Source organism: Mustela lutreola, chromosome 4 (genome assembly GCF_030435805.1).
Source record: "Mustela lutreola isolate mMusLut2 chromosome 4, mMusLut2.pri, whole genome shotgun sequence".
Taxonomy (NCBI): Eukaryota; Metazoa; Chordata; class Mammalia; order Carnivora; family Mustelidae; genus Mustela; species Mustela lutreola.
In genome coordinates, this window is record NC_081293.1 from 174,286,220 (window position 1) to 174,312,137 (window position 25,918).

General features: G+C 38.5%; 1 protein-coding gene and 1 non-coding gene across 22 annotated transcripts in view; both read right to left on the reverse strand.

The window, feature by feature from the left end:
* CADPS2 (calcium dependent secretion activator 2) overlaps positions 1 to 25,918 on the reverse strand; it is a 533,537-nt gene that overhangs the window by 71,977 nt on the left and 435,642 nt on the right. For 12 of the 21 annotated variants that reach the window (XM_059171710.1, XM_059171704.1, XM_059171699.1 and 9 more), the window contains 2 exons: positions 19,747 to 19,857; positions 7,229 to 7,387 (listed from right to left, as the gene is read on the reverse strand). In XM_059171710.1, coding sequence (XP_059027693.1) covers positions 7,229 to 7,387; positions 19,747 to 19,857 — 270 coding nt within the window. The remainder of the gene's footprint in view (positions 1 to 7,228; positions 7,388 to 19,746; positions 19,858 to 25,918) is intronic. The other 9 variants (XM_059171706.1, XM_059171701.1, XM_059171708.1 and 6 more) reach the window with 1 other exon arrangement.
* LOC131831040 (small Cajal body-specific RNA 20) lies at positions 4,739 to 4,874 on the reverse strand. Its single transcript, XR_009353555.1, has one exon. It is a non-coding gene; the product is annotated as a small Cajal body-specific RNA 20 (non-coding RNA).

Below are 25,918 nucleotides of genomic sequence, written 5' to 3' on the forward strand. Positions count from 1 at the left end.
CATTGAGTTTTATTTTCCTTTTAATTAAAACCTTAATAGGTAAATTTATATAGTTTGGTAATATTTAATTTGTATACTTACTAGTATAACAACCTCCTAAAACCATGTCCACTTCCTCCTTTCGTGTTCACTTGTTAAAAATGATCTACCTATTGGGGTGCCTGGGTGGCTAAGTGGTTAAGCCTCTGCCCTTGGTTCAGGTTATGATCTTAGGGTCCTGGGATCGAGCCCTGCATCAGGCTCTCTGCTCAGCAGGGAGTCTGCTTCCCTTCCTCTCTGCCTCACTGTCTACTTGTGATCTCTCTCTGTCAAATAAATAAATAAAAATCTTTTTAAAAAAATGATCTACCTATTTACCTACCCACCCACCCACCTACCTAAGGAACTGAAAGCCCTGGTATTATAATGTTTCCTATATTTTGGACAACGACTCAAAATCCAAGAAATCCAAGTTTAAAACTATAATTTAAAAATCCTTAGTACAGTAAAAGTAATCGAGTTATATTTTTATAAATTATTGCATTATACTAGGTAGGGTATATATGGCCATACGCGCTACTAGATGATAAGCTTTTCAAGGGTCAGAACTGTTTTTAATCCATGTTTCTGCAAGGTGATTGGGATTCATAAATTTTAGGCATTCAGCGCTTATTTCTTACAGAATTAATTCAGTAAAAAACAACATAAACATTAACCAAGGCTTAGCGTAAAGATGGAGAAGTCTCACAGTCCTATAGTTCTCATACTGTCTTTTATGAGATTAATATAAAAGCCAAAGGGGTAAGTCTAAAATTTTAGTCCAGTTATGTACAAACTTCTGATTGGGATTACGTTCTGCGCTGCTTGCTCTAGACGAGGCAAACAATTGAGAATGGCTGTAACGTGATCAACAGCCCCCAGACGTAGGATCCTTGATGCTCACAGCCTCCAGGACCAATCAGAAGTCTCCGCGAATCTACTGTGAAGGACACGTAGGCCTTCTAGAGCAGGTTATTTTCCTGAAGGCATTTAATTGTATGAAAATATAAGAAGCAGACTAAGAATTTAAAATATCCACATGTCAGATAACCTAGAACAACACTGTGGAACTCAACGAAAAAGAAAAAGCTAGCGACTCCTCGTTTTCCTACTGATACACTCTGGCAAAACAGATTCTGATGTACAATTTTGAATTCAGTCAACCTGGAAATCGGAAGTAAGTACGTTTTCGCATTTTTGTGGTCATCTCATCATTTAAAGAAGGGTCTATCTATAAAACGAGGCTGGTTCACAGCCCTGTGGTAGTCTAGAAGTCCTATCCGTCCTGCATTGTTCCTAGTAGATCTACGTATAGATGTATCTATAAACACCGCCTCGTGAATTTCAGAGGCACAGCTCATTTAAGCGCTCGAGGTGGAGGAATATGCAGGTGTCAGCCCTCCATATTTCAAAGCTTGAAGATTAACCTCATATACAATATGGCGACCTAACAGTTCCTCATTTGAAAGAAATCTGAAAAATAATCTCTGATACAGCCCGAGTGTGCGAATAACCCAGCGGGATTTCCACTTCTTCATTTCTTAATGAGTTTTTTGATAATGAGAGGTGACTTTGCCAGTCACTCTGGGCTCTATTATGGCTAATTTGACTCCACTTCACTCTCCTTGTTAATTATTAACACTAGCCTTTTTATCCTCATGAGACCACATTCCCATTTTTCTTTTTTCGATCTTTATGAGCCCATCTTTATGAAGGTGAAAGTCTTGGAGAATAGGTTTTCACTTAGTGTAGAGCCCGAACATTTATTATTCGTTTAGGCAGAGACGCTGTGACATTGATTATATAAGCACGGGTGTTCTTCAGGATGGCTTTAATGTGCTAGCAATGTGAAAAGGCTGCTAATTAAAGAAGAAGCACCGTGGTTATTTTTCACTTGGGAATCCGTTCCCCAAAGAATGGTCATTTGCCACTTGCTAACATATCCACAGATTAAAAGGTGACTAGCTCCAAGGGTTTGCCTTTCAGGAGTGCTGAAAGAAATGATCTGTGCCATTTGCAGATGGCTTTCGTTTGTCAGAAGCAGTCACTTGCCATATTTATTATCGACAGGACAATTGCAGAAGATGGCAGGCAAGGGTAGAATCTTTTTGTGCTAGCTTTTGAGTCACACAGCACCATTTAGCTAGCATGCTAATTGCTTCATTATGAAAACATTTATTTTCTCTCAATTTTAATACATCTCTTTCTCAAAACTGTTTCCTTAGATACCATTTAAAGTGATTACCCACTTAATTATCTCTTTAGTTGGGGGTGGTGGATTGGGGTCGATGGAGGGAGGACGGAGGGACAAGCAGGAGCTGTCTTTTCTGGATGGAAATCAAGGAGCTGGAGTTTGTTTTCATCATCAGTCCTGCTCTGGGAATCAGTGGGTGAGTCTGCGAGGGGCAGGAGATTGGGGACACTTGCTAAAATTATGGTGCAGCAGGTACTCTTCCCTTGAGGAAACACCACATTTCATCTCCAAGGGTTCTTAAGGCTAAGACTTTCCTTAATCATGACCAACTCTAAGGAAAGACGTAGGCCACCGGCAGAATTTTCTTCTTCTTAAAATAGAAACTGAATCTGCTGTCTTGAATCTTTCCGCCGACTCATTGGGTTAGTTCCTGGCACTCTCATCACGGACGTTTTGTCATGTACTTGACAGGACAATATATACCATTTTCTGGTTCTTTCTGTACCTTTTAACCATCTCTCTTCCCCTGCCCCCATAACTCAAGGACCTTCCGAGAACTTTCTAAGGTAAAAATAAAACTTCAAGGAATATCCTCTCTTCCTTGAAAAGACTATATTGTTTTATAAACACCCCAGAATCTGCTTTTTTTGTGCAGAGCCAGACTGAACCGGAGACCACCCAGGGATCCTTGCCAGCGAGCTCAGACCCAGGCACACTGCCTCTTAGGGATTTAGTTTCCTTGGCTGGAAAACGAGGAGCTTTGTCAAAAATCCTGTCCACTTTCCAAAAGATAAACGCCTATTTTAAAATATCAAAGCATCATGATTTCAATAAAAGAAAGATGGTAAACCACCAGCGGGGACATCTGAATTATTCGTTAAAAAACAAAACCCCAAACTACTCGGCTACCAAATTTTCGAGGCACAAATAAAGTAAAAATTCTAACTAATGCCTCTAACTACTTGGAGATGTTGTTAGTAATTTCTATTTTGGAAAAGCAAACATAAGCAGGAACATTGTCATAAATCAAAGCCATTTAAAATCTATATAATTCATTGTGCACTGCGTGTGAGGTTATAGCAAACATTGTTATCTAGCAAAATATTTCCTCTTCCAAGACTGGACCTTGCAGAGCGGTCCGTTTCTATTAGTCGTGGCTAACGTTGTAATTAATTAGAATTGGGGCTATAATGTTATTTGGGTCAAGGTGGTAAAAGCCGTCATTCCAAGGCAGTGAGGTAAGACTGTTTCCTTCTAGGTGGGATTAAACGGAGAAGTTTTATGTTTTCCTAAAGCTTTCCAAAAGGTCAATATGGGGGCAGCAATAGGGTGACATTTAACATTTGGATTGCATTCACTAAATCGCTATTTGAATACTTCAGGAATTTAATAAAACAAGCACATAATTATTAAAAAAATTCTTCATTATTATCAAGAGTGATATTTATAGCAAAAAAAAAAAAAAAAAAAAGAAGTATGTTTTACCGGTCATTAACATACTCAGGGGCCTTGGTTTTTGGATAGTAACTTGTGAGTTTGAGATGAAAGTCACTACATTCGATTTCAATTCCCCAGACTCTCCTGTACTCCCCATACCAAAAGGAAATTATGGCACTGGGGAACTTTTCTATTTACCTCACTACATGGAGGAGCTGTTTTTCTCTGAAATAATTGATGTTTTCTCAAATCTGTTAATTACTGCAAAAATCAAAGCCAAGATCTAGACTTACCCCAAAACTGACATCGCTCCAAAAGGGATCAGTCATAAATGCTTCCATGTTTTAACTGAATCACGTGGGACAAAACAGCATACAATTACACATTAAGAGTTTAATAGCAGCTGATGTTACATTGGTTTAAAACAGGAAAGGGAGTAAGCAACTCTTTTGAATTAAATATTTGCAGGTCTAGATAAAAACTAAATTTCTGCTCTTCTCATTTTAGTGGTTTTTCCCCCCACTCCCCAACAGTCCCACAGAAAGTGATTTATTGCTTTCAGAACAAAGTAAGATATGTCAGAACTTTAGTTAGTGAAGAAAAACTGTTTGACTTGAAAACTTGTCTCAAGCATTATTTTTTCGGAGGATGAATATAGGCACTTCAACACAGCAAACTTTCCACTTGGAACCGTGTGGAGCGCAAGCTGGCCAGTTTGACACAGCTAAGGGCCGAGAAGTGGGGTTTGCACTCACAGCTGGCATCCCCGGTGTCAGGGCTGACCTCCTTGGCTCCTGATGACCATGGTGCTCCTTCTCCTCCAGCACCTGTTCCCAGCTCTTCCTTACCACCCCACGCCTTGCAATCCTGTGCAGAACCCTGCTTAGGTGTATTTGTTAGGTGCTGTCTTTGGAGCAGGCAGGAGGCCAGGCTACTTTTGGGGCAATGCAGGTCAGCATCAGCCCAGGGGAGTCTGGCACTATCCCAGGAGAGCCAGAGGTCTCATGTCCAGCACTGCCACTTCGCACCCTAGTTTGGCTGTGGGGTCAGCAGCCCTGCTATAGACCAAGTGGGGCTCCCAGCAACTACAGAGGTCTGAGACAGGAAAACAAAGCCGCCCGCTCATGGACACCCAATAATGATCCTCAAGGGCTGATCTTGGCCTCCAACCCTGGCTGTGGAGAAAGGGGAGCCCCCCCTTCCACAGCCCCATGGGTGAGAGGTCCTCATTTTAGTGTTCTTAGTGATAAAAATCTCATAAATTTACACTTGCAATGCAAGAACTCTTCTTAAAAACAAATATTAAAGGATGCTAATTCACTGGAGTTGTAGTAGAGGGTCCCCGAAACCCAATTTTTAAGAAGTCCACACTTGTTTTCTCCATAAATTCCGAAATGTTGAATAAGTTAAATGACTCATCATCTTTGCTGTTTGAACATTAATAAATGCCCCATCTTTGAATAAACTCTCCAATAAATTTAAATATGGTCAATTATTGAGTTCTCATGCAAATGGAGAAAGCAGTGCCAGAAATAAGCCTATGTTTATTTACTCTCAGTTAGGGACCTAATGCATAATATATGTATTTATTTTCTGCCCAGGTTTATGGTCTTAAGACAATATTAAACCTGAGTTATAATTCTTAGCAGAAAACTAATGATGCTAAAAGACTGAGAAAAGAAGAAGGTACCTAGCTGGCAGGAGGGAACCAAAGTACAACTTAAAAGCTGGCTGGTCATCGTTTGCAGAACAAATGATCCACATACAGATAATTCAGTGTGGGGTTAGTAACTTCTGAGAGTAGACACTGGGGATAAATCTTTAAAGTAGGAAACGGAGCTTAGTTCTCTGGCTTTCTAATAGGATCTTTTGGAAACAGAACTGGATAGGAGATGAAACTGGTCAAAAGAGACAAGACTGAAATTTTCAGTTAGTTTCAGTCTAGTATCTATAATATTTATTTTGTCTTTACTACATGTGAGCTGCTATGGTTATTAATCCTCACCACCAATGACACCGTAGTACTATTATTTTCCTTCCCTTATAGATGAAGAACCCAAAGTCCACAGAAGTTGAGCCATTGTCAAAGGTCAAGGTGCAAGTGGCAGAAACAGATGTGAATCTGTCTGGCATCAAAGTTCATGCTGTTGATTACTAAAAAATGATGCTTCTCTTACCATAACAGAGGTTCTTGACCAGCTCTCCTAAATCTAATGTCCATGGGAAGTCTAATACTACACAAAATCTAATATTAGTATGGCTTCCCCCACCCCACAATAAAACAGTAGTTTCATCAGAGGTTCAAAGGGACGAACAACCAGAGAAAAGTAAGAAATAATGGAGGGATGAACAAAACCAAAAAAGTAATTTTTTAAAAAGCAAAAACAAATGTATAGACCTGGATTTAAGTTTAAGCCCAGAAGTACAGAGTAGCGGTTCCCCAGAGGGGAAGAGAGCAGTTAAAAAAAGCTCTGGAGCTTTAAAATATAGCAAGTTTGAAATGTATCACAGGTGAGTCAGAGCAGCGTGAGGGCCCCTCTCCCGGGGGGCTGGGTAACTCGGGTCACACTGTAGGCACCATGTCCTCCACAACACCACGGTCCAGAGCAATATTGAAAACTGGAGGGAGGTCGGGGCAGGGGAAGGTGAATGGAAGGGTAATGGGCCCAGAAACCCCACCATGTGGGGAAGAACTGAATGACCTAGCAGCAATGACTTAGAGAAGAAAACACACACACTGGGAGAAGGCTGTTCTATCCATCAAGCAGAGCAAGTCACAACCAGAGGTCAGGAGGAGGGCAGAGGTCAACTTGGAATAATAATGGGAAGGACTGTATAGAATAGGTAACTGGAAATTCCAAGAAAAACGCAAGTGTTAAAGCAAAGGCTGTCAGCAGGACCCAAGGTTGAGTTTAAGGGAGACTTTCAAAAGAATCATCACAGGAAAAGCCCAAGAATCTGTATGCTAAGAAATATCCCTATAAAATCCTGTTGTAAAGCTAGGTCTGTTCTGGCTGCTAGAAGACCATGCATCTGAAAATTCGTAAACCTTATTGCACCGGGAAGAAATGTCTCAACAGAGGACCTCTACATTCTCTTAAATGTCTCAGTCCTGAGAGAGCATCCCATACGGCACAGCAATACCACACCATCATCTGTGGAAGCGAATCCCTTATCAGAATGCGTATGAGTAGAGAAACCTTAACAAAGCATGAATTCCTAGAATAATGACACATTTCTAAGGTGTCTTTCAGAGACGTAAGTATCTCAAGTGCTTTAGAAGTGCTGACCTTTGAAGATTTTTCTGATTCACAAGGTGCAATGAGAAAGATGTCCATGTTAGCAGGAGGCTGCATATAATAAGAGAGCTTCAGAGGCCCGTGGAGCAATGTGGGCATGTTCCTGGTGTCCCCCAGAACCAGGCCTGAAAAAGTCAGGGAGCCTGAGCAAACACTGATGTTATCTATGTCCGCCTCGCCGAGTGAGTGCCAGAGCTCTATACACATAGCACATTCACACCACACAGCACTTTCTCCGTCCCGCCCCATCTCATAGACTAAAGAAAATGCAAGTGCTTACTGTCATTTCTGAGGAAATTATTGAGTAGTTGGAAAAGAGGAAAACTATCCCAGGAGTCTTGTGGTTGGGCCTCCAGTGCAGTGTCCATATCTACTGTGAATAAAGCCCAAAATTTCTCCGCGTGCTCTGCCAATAAATCAGGCCACCAGGCAAATGCCTGTAAAAGGACAAATAATGTAAAATTAGATTACTTCTTAGAAATACACACAAATATCGTGCCACCTGAAAACATGTCACTGAAAATGAAATTGTAGAATGTCTTTGAAGAGGACACCACATTTAAAAACATTTCTATTCACAGAAAAAAGGAAATATTAAAATATATAAGATATAGTAGTTACGCTTAAATTAAGAGATACTAAAATTTTTTCCCTTTTTTTGTTTTATATATTTTTGCAAATGTTCTAAATTAAACCTGTATTTTTAAAGTAAAGTAATAAATGTCATTTTGCATTTTAATTCTGCTTTAGATTTCATATGTTACTCAATGACAAATTTGCTTATTTAAAATTTGTGTATAAAATTTCTTCTCACATTCAAAAAATGTTATCTTTTATTTGTAGTACTTTAAAAAATAAATCTAAGGTCTAAAGCTCAAACATGCTCCAATGTAAATTAGGTACTCTGGTAGGTAGGTAGTCTTATCAAATCTTACATAGTCTCTCTGATGCTCAGCATTTTAATTTCACAAGTCTTGCTATTGCATATATGACTACATATGTGAATATTTTAATTTTTGCCACTTAAATTAGACTGTAAACACTACAAAGACAAGTCTGTACATGTTGCTTATTACTTTATACTCAGCTAGGTATTTTCTAATGCCTTCTGCTAATGGCAATAATCACCCTAAAAAACCTGCTGCTTAGATGAGTGAAAATACTATTTACTTTTTAGAAAGTTCTTGAAAACCATGTAGTCTGATAATGGATCATAGCCCCAACACCACCTGCCCATGGAACCTAGCAGCAGGCCCAATTTCCCATGGTCCCTGCCAGCCAGCTGGCCCAGAAATCCTACCAACCACAAAATTGCCAAATTGTTCCCTAAACTACTAAGTGGATAAACAGGACTGTAATGAATAAGTTTGGGTTTTGTAAAGAAAAATCAAATCCAAATCAGATAACTCATACTGAAATGCAAAGTTTTAAGTGTCTTTTTCTCTCAGATCTATTTGATTTATATTAAAGGAACAAACTGTAATATAGGAAATTATGTGACTTTAAATGTGGCATGCATTTTAGAAGTTGGTACAAGTAAATAAAAATACCTTTAACAGAGAGTCAGGTTTCCTAAGAAATCCATATTTAGATAAATAGAAGATATTTACAGTCAGCACTTTTTCCCCCCAGAGCCTTCACTGGGACGAATGTCAAAAAAAATTTAATATGGCAGTCTTGTATTTTAAGCTCAAGCTTTTGGGGATACATTCTCAGGTCTTCTTCTTCTTCTTTTTTTAAGATTTTATTTATTTATTTGACAGAGAGAGACAGATCACCAGTAGGCAGAGAGGCGGGCAGAGAGGTGGGCAGAGAGAAAGGGGGGAAATCAGGCTCCCTGTTGAGCAGAGAGCCCAATGTGGGGCTCAATCCAGAACCCTGAGATCATGACCCAAGCTGAAGGCCACCCAGGCGCCCTCATTATCAGGTCTTCTTTAATGTGCAAACTGCAAATGCAACTGCCAGTATATGGTAATGGGAGTTAAAGAAAGTAGAGTTCTTATGGAAAGATTACAATATAATTTTCTCTTAGCTCTTCAAGGACAGACTTTCAAAATGCTTGATTCCACTAATCCCATGCTTCAGTGAATAGACTGATTATTCCCCACTTTATTAATGTGGCTGGGCTATGTGAAATCTGATATCAATTGATCAAGATGTTAGATTCAGTTATGGATGAAAGTGGTCTCAATTCAACTTTTATGACTCTCATCATGAGAATGCAAGGTGTTAACGAAGGCTTTTTTTGAGTCATAAAAGGGAAAAGTATTAATAAGGACTATTACCAGAAAAATTTGTTAATGGATACACAGTATAGAAGAAGTAAATTCTCACATCAGAAACATAGCTTGTGTGTGTATGTGTGTGTGTGTTTGTGTATGTGTGTGTGTAGGGGGGGCGGTAGTAAAGTGTAGTGTTTCTGTATGTGATTAGATTTAAGTTATTACTTTAAAATGGACTGTTAAAAGGTCTGGATTCCAGTTAAAAGATAAAGACTTGCCTAAGAATAGTTTAAGTGTAAATGAATTAAACTCCCCAGTCAAGAGACACAGACTGAATAAGCGAATAAAACAACAAGATCCCATTATATGCTTTTGAGAGACTTTAGCTAAAGGACACACATAGGCTGAAAATGAAGGAATGGTAAAAAATATTCCATACAAATGGTAACCAAAAGAGAGCAAGGGTGATTATAGTTACAGCAAACAAAACAGGCTTTAAGTAAAAACTACCATAGGAGAAAAAGCGGGTCACTATATCATGATAAGAGGGTCAATTTACCAGGAAGATAAAACAATTATAAATATATATGCATCTAAACAAACACTGACAGATCTGAAGGGAGAAACAGAAAGCAATACAATTATGACAGGAGACTTCGATAGTACACTTTCAATTATGAACAGTTCTCATCCAGATGGAAAATTAATAAGGAAACAGCAGACTTGAATAACACTATAGACTAAATGGATCTAAGAGATAGATATATAACATTTTACCCAACAGTTACAGACTGCACATTCTTCTCAAACATATACCCAGGATAGATCTCATACTGAGTCACAAAAAACTTAACTTCTGAAATCGCCCCAAATGTCTTTTCCAGCAGCAGTGGAATGAGATTAGAAGTCAGTATAAAAGAAAAACAGAAAAATTTACAAAGACATGGAGGTAAACAAGACATTCTTGAACAACCTTTGGGTGAAAGAAGAAACAAGGGAAACAGAAATATCTTGAGACAAACAAAAATGAAAACACAACATACCAAAATTTATGGGATGCAGTAAAAGCAGTACTAAGAAGGAAGTTTATAGCAATAAACATCTATATTAAAAAAGAAGAAAGATCTCAAACTATCAACTCATGTCACACCTCAAGAAACTAGAAAAAGAAGAACAAACTAAGTCTGGAGTTAGGAGAAAAAAGAAAATAAGATTAGAGCTTAAATAAATGAAATAAAGAATACAAAACAACAGAAGAGATCAATGAAACTAAGAGTTAAGTTTCTTAAAAAATAAGTACCAACAAAGCTTTTGGCTAATAAAAAGATAGAAAATGCAAATAAGTAAAATCATAAATGAAAGAGAGGACATCGCAACAAATGCCACAGGAATAAAAAAGATTATAAGGGACCATTAACCAATGACTTATTGAATATGACACAAAAAGCACAGACAACAAAAGCAAAAATACATAAGTAGAACTACATCAAACGAAAAAGCTTCTGCATGGCAAAGGAGACCATCAATAAGATGAAAAGGCAACTTATGGAATGGGATAGAATATTTGTAAAAAGTTTATCTAATAAAAGGGTTAATATTCAAACATGTGTAAAGAACTTCTACAACTCAATAGCACGAGAACCTCAAATAACTTGAATAAAGGATCGGCAAAGATCTGAATGGACATTTCTCTGAAAAAGCCTTACAAATGGCCAACGGCTATATGCAAAGGTCCTCAACATCATTAATCATAATTTGATTTTTCAAATGCAAATCAAAACCAAAATGAACTATCATCTCACATCTAATTAGGATGGCTATTATTTAAAAAAAAAAAAAAAACCCAAAGGTAAGTTTTATTGAAGATGTAGAGAAAAGAGAAGTCTTGTATACTGTTGGTGAGAATGTAAATTGCTACAGCCATTATGGTAAACAGTATGGGGATCTCTCAAAAAATTAAAAATAGAAGTACCATATGACGTAGCAATCTCATTTTTGAGTTTATATCTGAAGGAGTTGAAATCAGAATTTTCTTTCTTTTTTTTTTTTTTTTGAAATCAGAATCTTCTTCTTTTATTTTTTTGAAACCAGAATCTTAAAGAGATATCTGCATTGCCATGTTCACTGTAGCATTATTCACAATAGTTAAGACATGGGCGCAATCTAGATATCCACCAATAGATGAATAAAGAAAATATGACATTTATATACAATGGAATATTTTTCAGCCTTAGAAAAGAAGGAAATTGTGCCATTTGCAGCAACATGGTTAAGCCCATGTTATGGGCTGTTATGCTGAGTGAAATACTCCAGACACAAAAGGACAAATACTAAATGACCTCATTTAAATGAGGGATCTAAATAGTCAAATCCCTAGGAGCAGAGAGTAGAACGGTGGTTTCAGAGGGTTGAATGCTTGGGGTGGGTGGAGGGGAGTGTGAAATAGGGAGGTATTACCGAAAGGATACAGAGATTTGTTATACAAGACAAACAACTCTTCGAGATCTGTTGCACAGAATAGGGCCTATAGTTAACTGCTATTATTACCTACTCAGCATTTTGCTTACAGGTTACATCTTCTGTTAAGTTAACTCACACAAGAAAGTAATGTGGATTTCTCTGGCTATCTGATCTTAGTTTTGTTTTAATTTGCATTTCTTTAATTAAGAATGAGTCGGAACACATTTTTCAAATGAATAAGGATCCCATACTGTTTTTAGTGAATTGTTTTTCAGGTTCTTCCCCCTTCCCTTAACTTTTTTTTTTTTTTTTTTTTTTAAATTAAGTAAACTCTACACCCAATATGGGTCTTGAACTCATGACCCCAAGAGCAAGAGCCACAGGCTCTACAGACTGACCCAGTTATGTACTCCCTTCCTCCCCTTTTAAAACTTATCTTTTGCTGGTGTTACAACTTTTTAACCAAATAACTACAAAAAATTCACACTTCTGGGATATAGAATTTTTTATTATTCTTCCAATCAAAACTAATCACTTAAAAAAGGATTCATTATACTATAGCCAGAGAAGTCAACATTTACTTTCAAGAACTTTCTAAGAGATACATGGTTGTAAAACTTCCACTTAATTTCTTCAAAGGTAAATTACATTAAAACCACATGATAGTCAAACCACAAAACAAAATGGATTATAAAATATCAACACACTGGGTATTTTCTTTCTTTTTAAAAATATTTTATTTCTTTATTTGATAGAGACAAAGTGAAAGTTCAAGCAGGGGTAGGGGCAGAGGGAGAAACCCTGCTGAGCGTGGAGCTTGATGCAGGGCTAGACGTGGGGCTGGACTCAGGGCTTGAGCCCAGGACCCTGGGATCATGACTCGAGTCGAAGTCAGATACTTAACCAATTGGACCATCTTGTTGCCCCATCACATTGGGTACTTTCTTAAAAACTTGTATCACAAGAATAATGTTCAACATATTAATAAAAAAATCACCATGTGATGAATTAATGGATGGCAAATATAAGAAAATATTGCCTACTAGGAAGAATACTGATATTAGATTTAGGGACATTCAATGCCTGGCTCAAGGTTTAGGACTTCGACTTTGGGGCTACAAATATATAAATGTGCAAAACTGCTGGAAATGGTATGCGCTATGTCATGAGCTATTGCTCTTTCAAAATATTATCTTTGAGTCCTTTTAAACTGTCTACTAAAATGGGTATATGACAAGTAATACATAAGTAAACAAACAAAACAGTGTAATTCCATGACATGGGTCTTACTCTTGTTTTTTAAAGCTATAGCAGTGACTGACCTGACACTCTAGGTCAAGCAGGATAGAAATTCTAGTAAAAATACAGCATGAGGCACCTGAGGGACTCAGTTTGTAAGTGTCTGACTCTTGACTTTGGCTCAGATCATGATCTCAGGGCTGTCAGACTGAGTCCCATGTTGGACTCCATGCTGACTGTGGAGCCTGCTTAAGGTTCTCTCTCATTCTCCCTCTGCCTCTCCCTGCTGGAGCTCTCTCTTAAAAAAAAAAAAAATGCAGTACTGCAAAGACAGTTTAAAGTCTCACCTCTAGCTCATTATGCTTTTTCAAAAGATTAAAATTAAGAACATAGGGGTTTCTGGGTGGCTCAGTTGGTTAGGCAACTGCCTTCGGCTCAGATCATGATCCTGGAGTCCCAAAATTGAATCCTGCATCAGGCTCCCTGCTCAGCAGGGAGTCTGTTTCTCCCTCTGACCCTCTCCCCTCTCATGGTTTCTCCCATTCTCTCTTTCTCTCAAATAAATAAATAAAATCTAAAAATAAAACTAAATAAAATTAAATAAAATTAAGAAAATAGCAATTATGTTAGGTCAGGATTGTTTCAAGACTTGGAAAAATTTCCATAGCTCTTTTTTTTTTTTTTTTTTTTTTTTCCATAGCTCTTTTTAAAGTGAACTTGGAAGACAAAGTCACAAGGGCAGAATGAAATAAAATGGAATAGAATTTTCTTTAAAAAAAAAAAAAAAGTATCTTCAGGATAGCAAGATTTTGCCATCAATTCAAAATTTTCATCCTGTTTTGCAGAAGTATACATCTGTGTGTAAAACTGTATTCCTGATGAATGTCAGCCGGTCTGTGATGAAAGCTTATCATTCTCCTAGAGGTGAGAGAAAGCTTTCTGCAATCACAGTCTTTGAAAAGGAAAAGCAAGGGTCACAGTCTGCTGCCTTAAGAACATAGGGTGGATTCTACGCCTATCCCCTCATCTTTTCTGCCATCCTGCTGCGGGGCGGTCCTCTTCCCTTCGACTGTCAGTAAGAAGAGAGGCTGTGTGATGTCCTCCCTTGAGGACCACTTCATGGGAGATGGTAGAGGGTCCAGAGCACCAGGATCTCCACCAGGGTGAAGGAAGCCCCACTCAGAAATGCATCCAGCTGTAGTGCACTAACTAAGTCATGATCATCTGGGTTAAAGTCACCCTGGCTCTAATGCTAAGCCACTAATTAGTATATTGAGATGGCAGAGGCAGAGGCAACGTTTAATTTGATTAAGAGGAAAATACAAAACAAAACTTGATGAAAAGTCTTTAGCCAAATCATTTCTATCAAAGTTCTAACAATAAAAAGAAATGAAATCTTGCCATTTGCGACAACATGGATGGAACTAGAGCGTATCATGCTTAGCGAAATAAGTCAAGCAGAGAAAGACAACTATCATATGATCTCCCTGATATGAGGAAGTGGTGATGCAACATGGGGGCTTAAGTGGGTAGGAGAAGAATCAATGAAACAAGATGGGATTGGGAGGGAGACAAAACATAAGTGACTCTTAATCTCACAAAACAAACTGAGGGTTGCTGGGGGGAGGGGGGTTGGGAGAAGGGGGTGGGATTATGGACATTGGGGAGGGTATGTGCTTTGGTGAGTGCTGTGACGTGTGTAAACCTGGTGATTCACAGACCTGTACCCCTGGGGATAAAAATATATGTTTATAAAAAATAAAAAATTAAAAAAAAAATCTTATATAGTGAAAACAATATCCGTGGCCGGGAGACAATACTTTAAAGCTGTGTTTGTTTTCTGAATGTTATTGGAAACAGTGGCAGCTAAGAAGGCACCCCGAACCTGGCAGTGAGTACTGAGCTTCTGCACTTAGTGGGGAGACTTGAACGCTCCTGGGCAAATCAGGTCCCTGGGTGGATTTCTATTTCCTCATCTGCAAAATGGCAATAATAATACTTGTCTGAATATCCCCTCGCATCGTAATGAAAATTCTATGAATATGAAAATCTCCTGATCTACAAAAGTAAAAAACTAATCACTATCAGTAATTACAGACATGAGCTGAAATCCATACGGATCTTATAATGTGAATTGAGATATTTTACATGCCAAGTATTGTTCTAAATGCTCCTTATACGTTACATTATTAACCCTCCAAATAACCCTTCCAGAAAGGTAGATGGCATAATTATCCTTAATTTGTTGGGCGGCAAATTCAGGGAGATTAAACGACTTGCCCAAAGTCAAATAGTTGGTAGATGACAGAACAATAATTTGAATCCAGGTCAGCTGGAGTGCAGAGATCAAGCTCTTACATATGCAGACTCTTCTTAATTAACTATGTATAGCACATTACCTGTCTGTCCATCTGTATATCTATCATATTTTGCAGCTCAGACCACTGGTAATGTCCTGTTTTATTTTTCTTCCTGCAAGAGCATCTATTAATATCTTATTTCTTTATATATTTTCTAATTTCTCTGAGGGCAGAGGCTTTTCATTACTTTTACACTCACCATCTAGTTAAAATTTATAATTTACAACCATAAAAAAGAAAATGGCTGCCTAAATGAGGAAACCTGTGAATCTGGTTTTGGGCTGCTGTGTGTGCTCATTTTTCCCCAAGAAAAGATCAGTTTGCAATCCTGTATTTTGTAGATGATCCTGAAAGTTCAGGAGATAGTTCAGTGTCTTGAATAACCTCTAGCCCCAACACACACACACACACACACACACCCAGGCAATGTAACACTGATGGGCGACATTCTAGAAACATGTAAGCTCTTCTGAGGAGCCAGGAGAATAGACTAGAGGGTGACAGCTAAACCACTGTCAGGCCAACCATCAGTGTTTTACAACTCTTTCAATTCAACAAAATCACTCCCTAGTTGGGTTCATACATGAATGTAGATATTGAAGTAACAGAGTGTGACGATAAACGGAAAATATCTTAAAGCATAAGTCAGGGTAAAACACCACTCTTATTGTTATATATTATTATATATACTATATATATAGTATTAAAAATTACTAAATAATTAACAAACATTTTTGGTGGGATATTCATACCCATGGAATTTCATTTGAGAGTTACAGTGGCAAATGCAATTCTGCCTCTCTAACTCTCCCATCTCAAAACCACTTGATGGTCTTCATTTTCCGTGATGAGGGGTATTTGTTGGACGAGAGGCTAATCTAACCCTAAACTTAAAACCACCCCTAAAAAAATGCTGGTTTATCTAAATGGCTATCTACCTGGCTGTCCAGATATAAATAATATGTAATTAACAGTAATTCAATTGTTGAGATTACTGAGATTTAGTTAGTAGTAGATAATAAACAGACCTTATTCATGAACAAATAACCAGACTTTAAGATGTTCCTTAGATGTGCATGCTAGTGAGAAAAGAAGGTCACAGAGAAGCAAAACACATGGGAAAAAAATATCAAATACCCCTTCTCTTCGTGTTAGAATCTCAACCAGAAACATAACCCGGTTCAGATGCTGATGTTTATGTGCGTGAGCAGATGTGCAACTGTGTGTATCCACAGTGAACTCCTTTCCTGTCCTGCCTCTGTTGCTGGAGGGTCTGGGGCACAGGCAGCTGAAGCGCAAGGTGAACCAGCTGCGTGCACTGAACTTGTGATGCAAATACCAACTTGCTGCCAAGCATCGTTTTTGCTTCAGTTATCACCGACATGGTGGACAATATTACATTTAGACTATTTTAGGGACCTAAGTCAAGAATCTGCTGTCATAATAACCAACAAAGAGGCAACTTGAGCTGTGCCTGTATTGATCTTATTGATCTTCTGATCCTTTCAGGACTCCATACCCCTAGGCAGGGACCTAGGCTACACCAGCCAGCAAGGAAAGGAAGAGAATGAATGGAAAGGGACACCTCCAGGCTTGCACCATAATCATCTGCTCTGCATTTACATCCCTGCTATGATGCCTGGTATGAAACTTGGCAACAGATCCAGGGTCAGACAACCCCTGTGCCCTTCTACTAAATGAGAAATAACAGTGTGGTTCTCTGCAAAGCACCCAGGTCTGGAGTCCCATCACTAACCACCTGTGCGCATGTGGCAACTTGCTCAACCTTTCTGGGTCAGTTTTCTTATCAATCCAATGGTGTATGTGGAGACGGGGTGCTGGTGAGAGCCCAAGGCTTTCTCATCAGCATCTGGGACCTCCCGCCACCATCAAATGGAGAGGCCTTTGGATGGACGGTATACAGATCTGTTTGCCTAAATTCCTGGTCAGGCACAGTCTAGTCGCTGGAATGTGGAGACAGCCTTAAAGATCTTCTGGAAAGGATCTTAAGTGATCTTTTTAAAGAGAAAACAAGTCAGAAAAAAGCCTGAGAGAAGAGGTTAAGAGGCCATCCAAGAGAAGGGAGGGAGGACTGTCTTCTAAGCCAGTCACTGTCAAAAAATGTGAGGACACAAAGATTGCTTGACCGGGAAATTGCTGAAAGATCCAAACAACCTCTTAGCCCCGAAAGTAAACTGCCCTTGGGAGACCGGTAGAATGAAAGTAAAAGAAGCCTGAGCAGGAGCCAAAGGGAGGGCTCTGTGAGGCAGACGTGCCGACCTCCACCAAGGGAGCCGAGCCCGGTGCTCTCTCACAGAGTAAAGATACCCCAGCTTGAACATCCAGCAGAATAAAGATCAGTGCAGAGTTCAGTCTCCTAATTCACTCTGGAAATGACTTTAGAATCAGACCAATTCACTCCTCAGTATTGTTTGGAAAAGTTGGATCTTCTGGTTAAAAAAAGAAAAAGGCAGGGAACTTGGCTGGCTTAGTCAGTAGAGCATGTGACCCTTGATCTTGGGGGTTGTAAATTTGAGCCCCATGTTGGGTATAGAGATTACTTAAAAAAAATAAAATAAAAATCTTTAAAAAAAAGAAAAAAGAAAATGACCAAAAAAAGAGAGAGAGAGAGAGAGAAAACTGCATTGTCCTAATCCTTTCAGCTGGCCTTAATTATGCATGCAATTATTAATAACACACAATTACCAAAACACAACAATTGTAAGCCCACTCCAAGAAATAGTCTTTAATTGGAAGGAGAACTACATTGGCTTTAAAATTAACTATCGTCTAAGTGAGTTCTAACTTATCTTGACTGAAAAAGTTATTCCATACTAGAATAATAGTGGGAACAGTTTTACTCACCTCTCTTCCCTGATGGATTCCAAGAATTTGGAAGCATTGGGGGATGGAAAATGCCATAGTGTTACTAAGCATTTTTAAATGAGGTTATTATAACAGTTCTATAGTTATAGTAGAATATTTATAAGTTATGATTATCTCTGTTCAGTAAAGTCAACCACATTTTTGTGGAGTGGAAAATATTATTTACGGTTTAATTGTGTTTGGATACATTATCTTTAACAAGCATGTAGTCATTGCATGGCATGGACAACATTTAATAATTATATTTAAAAACAGGAAAGTAATTATTTTCCTTACGAGGGCAGGAAAATTAAATAGTGTTTCTGTGAATTGTATGGGAATATTAGGTGTACCTGTTTAGGTGAATTATACTGCAATTGCATATCCAATCAGAAATAGTTTTTAATTCAAAAGGTCTAATACTCTGATGATAATGGCTTTTAATAGAAGACAAAGACAACACATACATATATTTTATCACACAGTCATTCTCATTGTAACATAGCAGTGGTACCAGCCCAGAAACTATCCTCATGGGGATTCATTTCAAATTATTGAAGCAGCTGTTTCTTCAGTTTAAAATACAATATCCATAACAAGTTCACACATGACAGATGCAAGGTAAAAACTAGATTCCGTAGTGTGAGCTAAAAGCAGATGTTTTGAATGATCATATTTATAACCAGATACAATAAATCTTAGTAGCCTATAGTAAGGTTTCATGAATATTCTTTTTTAAGAATTTGCTTAAAATGTACTTCCTATAGTTTCTTATATTTTGGGGAACTTGGCTTCATTACATATAAATATTGTATAAATTCTTAAGTATTTGGGCTTAAAATTTTTTTTTTTGCCCATTTCATGTGCTTCTTCAGGAATAAGAGCACTGTTAGAACACTGAAATTTGTTATATTTACTTAATTCCATATATTTTCCCCATCCAATCTGTTCCAATTTTAGTATACATGCTGCCAAAGTGAGCACTCCCCACCCAATTCTAAGTGCCAAAAATTCCGTTTTTTTTTTTTTTTGTTTGTTTGTTTGTTTAAATAAACTCATGACTATTAGAAAGAGGTTTGGAAAGACTATTAGAAAGACTTTTAAGTCTTAAAACAAGCAGTTGGCCTGGGGAAATACTACTCTACAGAGGGAATGTTAATATCTAATGAAAACTTCAGAAAACTATAAACAATAAAAGCTTAGTGAAAATTTTAAGAAAAGTCTGATGGTAAGAATAAAAGACTAGTTTTCAGTCATACAGTTACAGATGTCTTCTATTTGATTTTGTTATAGCGGATCACTACTTTTCCTTTTGCACACTGATGAATTTACATTTCTAAACTAAAGCAATCATGGCATCAAGAGATGGGGTTTGTGCTCTAGCTTTGCTTCTTACTACTGGTACATCTTTGGCAGACCCCATAAGCTCTCCCATGTGCTGGACTGTTGTCAGCAATAAATGACAAATCATACACACAAACGGCCCCTTCGTAACATATAGGAATTGTGTATCAGGGAAATGCACACATGGTCTCAGTTTTTTACAGGTAGATGGCCACACGTATATCAAATCTATGGGCAGGCCACTCCCTCAGTGTTGTTCCCACTACAGCAAAGCATTATATGAAGCTTTATATGACAGTTAGAGCAAGTCATCACCTCTGCATGATGCTCTTCATTCTGCTGTAAGACTTCTATGCAGAGCTCTGCTAGATGAAGAACCTCTTCCAGCTTTCTAGCAGGAGGTGCCTGGTTCATGGTCTCTATGTTAAAAAGAAATCATAATAATGTGACCTTGAAAATAAAGAGCCAAACATATTCCAGTTTACAATGAGGAGACCAAGGGGTTGAAATAGAATAGAAAGCATATTTTTGAGAAATAAGAGATGCAAAATACACAAATAGATATGTTCTTAAAAAAAAAAATAACAACAAACAGTTCACCAGATTGCAGAAAATATTTCACCCACAAAGCGATCCCAGGAACTGCAAGTGCTGCGACATTTAATATATAAGAACGAACAGGTGAATCAGCACATCAGATGCTCAACTTCCGCAACAAACAAGTTATAATTCTCCTCAAGGTCAAAAACACAAAGAGAGCAGATACCACAGTCTTTTCCTTCTCTCTGTATTGTATTACCAATACAATAGCATTCTTACCAGATGAGTCATTCCTGACAGCAAAAACCATGGTTTTCTTTTTGTTGTTGTTGTTGCTACTTAAATTCTCAGCCTGAAATGTCTATATAGTTTAGGTTGATTAAATCAAGAAGTATAAAGTCACCTAAAGTAGTCTGACAACCTTCGATGAGCTGATTTCCTCCCTTCCTCCCCTATCCACCTTTATATCACCCTGTCCCCTCCTCTATCTGCAGAGGGCTGGGGAGGCATTCTTTAAAGCTGAAGGTTCTTTCGGCATCGAGGCAAACTGGTATGAAAAGGCCAGGCCACAGATTAAGTACAGCTACCCTAAATTCAGCAACAGAGAAGGAAAAGCAGTTGATTTTAGAGATACAAGAAACTGGCAGAAATTAGAGGTGCCCTATGTAATGAAACCATTTCAAAATTGAATGTGAAGAACACTGTTTCCAATAAAGACACGGAAGATAAACACTGTCTTATATTCATGGACTCTCTCTTTGTTCCAGGAAGGAGGTTGTAAGGAAGAGAAGTAAAATATTCAGAAAAAGAGCTTTTGCTGTGGAACCTAAGGAGTTTTGTTTTTTGGCAATGCATCTTTTCCTTTAACTTCTTTCTAAAACTTCAGCCTTAAATTTGGAGGATGCTCTTGCATTTGCTCGTTTCCGAAGGATATGCAATGATGCAATGAAACATTGCTTATGGCTGGTGCTTGTTCATTAAACATTCACTGTAAGTTTACTATAGGTCCCGGTGTGATAAACATGGGGGTTTCCACTCCCTAACCCTGCACTCATCCTCCTAAACCTCCCTGCAGGATGGAAAACCACTGTTTGTCTGCGACAGGGATCAAGAGCAGAAAACCAGTCTGCCAAACACCACGTAATGGAGTGTGCCTACAATGTTCTTAACTGTGAGAAGTAGGAGGTATAAGCCATGCCCCTGATCTTAAACAACTCAGACTCCAACAATCACTACTGAAAGGATCCTTAGACATCAACTACCCAATCTTCCATCTGTTTCATGATCACTTCAACATCCTCAAAAGAGGGTGAAGTCAAGGAGGCTCATGACTTTGCAAGACAGTCTACTCCACTTGGGGGCAGCTCTACTTACTTAAGTCTGGTGAGGAAGACAAGATCCTTAAGAAGAGTTTGGAAACATTGTAAAGCAAATATGGCAGTAATGTAGGAGAAGTGAGAACGGCTGAGAGCAGGTGGGTTTGGGGAGAGGAATCAGCAGGAATGTAAGTAGGATCTGAAGCAGGTCCTAAAGGAATAACAAATGACCTGGGTAAGTAGAGGATGGGTTTTTAGAAATGATTGTGTGACAGAGATGCAGTGCATTCCAAAGGAAGTTGATGATGATGATGATTACAAATGTTACCATTTACTGAGAGCCAATGAATGTGTCAGGCATAGCACCAGGCACTTTCCATGCATCATCACACTAAATTCCTCAAAAGCTCTAAGTTGTTTGGTTATTTGTCCATGTAACTTGTAGATAAGGAAACAAGCTTGGACAGGTGAAGTGCAACAGCTAGCAAGAGGAGTAGGTGAGACCTGAGCTTAATGTGGGCTCTTACCATCTCTGCCTTGCCCTTGGCTGGCTGGAATACAAACGTGCTGGAGAACAATGGGTGATGAGCCCCAGGTCAGACTGTGGCAGGCTTTTGGTGAGATGATAAGTACGCTGTGTAACTATGTCCTGTGTCTAACTTAAAGTAAGAGTTTCTTCGTAAGGCTTCAAACTAAATTCATTTTAGGAAAATGCATCTGTGGTTGTGTAGAAAAAAAGGATTGGTGAGGTTTTACAACACGGGTCAGGTCTAGAAAACAGAGAACTATAGGAAGATGATAGTGGAAACAGAATAGGGAGGTGCAGGGATGCATTGAAGAAAGAAATTGCAAGCCCTTGTGAGTAACTAGAAATTGCAAGCCACAGAGGAGAATGACCCCAAGGTTCGGAGACTGTGGCTCTAGGAGTGAGGGCGCATGGTTGATGAAGCTAGGGAATGGGTCTTCAGTGGGACATTCCATATATTTTAGGACTAATTTCCATATATGTATAAATTAGTTATTCTAAACTAAAAAGATAAGTAAGCATTGCAAAATCTGCACACACACAGGGAATTAAGATATTTGGATTCTCTGCCTACGAAACTCCTACTTATCACCGAAGATACAACTTGAACGTTACCTTAAATGTGGGACCTTTTCAAAGTTGGTGGTCTGAATGAGTTGCTCCTCTCTCTGAGCTTCCCTCTTACGCACTTATGAGCCTGTTTACTCCACAGTGTCCAAATCAAAGTCAGAGACGGGGTCTCGATATCTTGCGCTCTCAATATCACAGGTACCTAACGAATGTTTACTGACAATACAAGAACACTTTCTTTTTTTTAAAGAAAAACCCTGTTAAAAGTAAAATCAATACCCAAACTATTTCAAGTAACTGTGTGTGAGATGGCAAATAGCTCTTCTGTCACTAACACACCAATGGTGGACTAGTCAGCAAGTCCACCAATAACGTGCAGCAGCAGTCCGAGAACGATGCTCAAAAAACTGATGGGCGCTGTGTTCTTAAAGGATTTGAGAAAGACTTCTTTGTAAAAGAGTTCTTAAAATCATTTTTAATTCTCAAGAGCATGCCACTTCTATGCCTTAATTTTTCCATCTTGAGATGGAAAGTGGTGAATTACATTGCGAACTCAGAGCCCAAGGGATTTAGGGATTAGGAATAGGTTTTAGGGTGTGTCCTTCGAATTATATGCTAATTTCTGTGTAGAGAGGCATTTGGAGGTGAGAAGGATTATAACTTTCAGGTTTTCAAAGTGGTCCATAAACCAAATACATGCTAAGAGTCCACTGAACTGTATAATTTCTACACTTCTAGCTAGTGAATTCTATGCCTCCTATAAATATAAGTGTTGGGCTTTCTTGACATTGTATTATATTGTTTAAACATATTCCTATGTTTATTTTACATCATGTTTCATAAGCAAATAGAGGCAACAATCTTCATTTTTGTCACAAAAGAATTTATTTTTCCTACCCACTTCAGTACATTATTACTGAATCCTTACAAGCATTCTGCCAGTTAGATAATCATGGCCCTCATTTCCAGATTAGGAAAAAGAGTTCTTGGGAGAGGTTAAAGAATGTGTCCAAGGTCATATAGGGCACTAGCTGAGAGAGAATTAAAATCTTACCTCTGATGCCAAGTAAGCAGCAATAAGACAAACACTTGAAATCTTTTTCACTTTCAGCTCTCGGAATAACATACACACATACACACATGCTAAACTGCCCGTATATATTCAATAGAAAATTCTGAAATGGCTGAATGTTTGAAGAGTTTATAAAGTCACCATATCCTTAGCCACAAGAATGCAATAATCGAGATTAATCACAGGAACAACCTGAAAACTTATTTCTGTGTACATGTGAATATGTCAAAACTAGCTTTTACGTTTGACACTAGCTTAAGTAAAGCTCTGAGAGGACCCTGTGTTCTACTGAAACTTAAGAACAGTCTAAAACGTTTTATTTTTCCTAGACTAAATTTATTGAGAGGAGCAGAACTTTGTACTTAAACATAATGGCCACTCTAATCCTTTAAATAAATAGCATTTTTATCAAGTACACTGTGTACACCATCTCTGGCTGTCACTCATTTGACTATCGCCAAGAAGTTTAATGTGTTCTGTAGTCAGAACTCTATTAGACAGCAAGGTTATCAACAGCCCTTTAAAAAATCTGAGCACTGAATATTTGAGAATGCCTCCTTAAAATATTCACTTTCACTTTTTTAACATTTTTACAGTGTTACAGATATCTCTATATTCTACAAACTTCACACCAAGTTGCTGATTGTTGTAATACATTTCAAATAATAACAGTTACAGTGAATATGCCCAGAGTAGTGAGGCTTCTTTACGACTTTCAATGCATTGCTCTTAGGTATGTTTCTTCATTTTGGAACACTTTTACTGTTTTACAATAACACTCCCCAGCTGCTCAGAGCAATTCCTTTTAATTATACCTCTGTACACTTAAGAAGAGGTCTCACTGGAGAAAAGGTAGGGAGGTGTTCCCCCATTGCATACTTCCAGCACTTTCTCCCCAGCTACCTCCCTTCCAGCCATTTCCTGTCAAAATCTCTAGTGGTGGATACACAGTAATGCTCAGAGTGAAGGTTGTGAGGGGACCTGGAAAAAAGACCAATAAGATAATTTCAGTCCTTTTTTTCCCCCCATATAGGATATGGAAAAATTTATAGGGTACTTGACCTTAACTCTTACAAATTCATACCTATACTTGCAACTAAACAAAACACTGATACTAAAAAAAAAAATAATTAAAAAAAAATTTGAAAATTCCAATGGGGGGGAAAAGAAAAGAATTCAAGATGGTGGATTGAAGGACCATGGCAACAATGCCATCATAATACTTCTCTCCCTTCATCTAGGTCATGATAACCAGCTAGAGTGCATCAAAAAGTAATTCCTATATATGCACTAAGATTTCTTGCTTGGTTCTTCAGTATCCCGATTTTGTGACCCTGAATTTGATTCAATAAACACTTTTGCCTGGAAGGTAATGTACTAACAACTGAGGGGATACAACGATGAACAAGGTAATATTTCTGCCTCCAAGAATTTCTGTATCTTTCTCCCTAACCAGATTATAAGGTAGAAGATAGATGCATACTGTTTTTGTTAAGTATGAGGAAGTCCTGCTATAAAGCTCTGACAGAGACTGAATTAAATGCACTCAATATGCAAGAACAGCATTATTATTGAGCATGAGATAGGATCAAAGATAAGTCAATAAGAAGGCTTTAAATTGCTCATGGATAACATGGGGATCTTTAGAAAGAAACGCTGCTTCTTTTAATGGGTATGTGTTTGAGGTCGAAATCTTAGGTCAGAGAAAGCTAGCAGCAGTCTAACACTGAAGGCTCCCACTTTTCTATTCCTTCTGTCTGAAGAAAAAAAAGAAAGAAAAGAAACACACTCACTCTTTTGCTTCTCCCATCCTCTAACAAACATCAATCAGATGGATGAGGAGAAAGCCCTGACACTCAGGACACTGAGGTGAGAAACTTGTAAGACTTAGGGAGGAACTGTAGGGTTAACTGTGGGTCCTGAGGAAAAAAAAAAAAAAGAAAAAGAGGAAAGGCAAACATGAACACTTTGTAGGGAAAGGAGACGAAGGACCCCAGCTTGGAAGGAGTAGGGAGATCAGCAACATGGAAGCATTCCCCTGGCATACAGGGAGGGACCCAAGCAGTAAGGTTTGGCCTTACTGGGTATAAAAATTCAAGAGAGTTGGGTCAAAGGTATGACATCTGATTTCTTCTACCTGGAAACCCCGAAGGTCATCCAGAGGCAAGGACGATCAGCATCCACTCCATGGACTGCTGGTTGGAAAGCTTACCTACCTTCAGACCTGGCTGAGCAATGGATCCCTCCATTTCCTTGTGCTGTCTCCCTCCACCAAAGCAGGTACTGACTGCTTCCTCCTTTCTCGCCTTACAGAAATATAAGGCACCACATCTCTGTCTCTCTCTCTCTCCCTCGCACACACACACACTGCACACCGCTACGGGTGTGTAAAGGATGTGTTCCTACTAGATCAGAAAAGGTTCCATCCATGAACAGACATTTCTGCAAAGAAGACA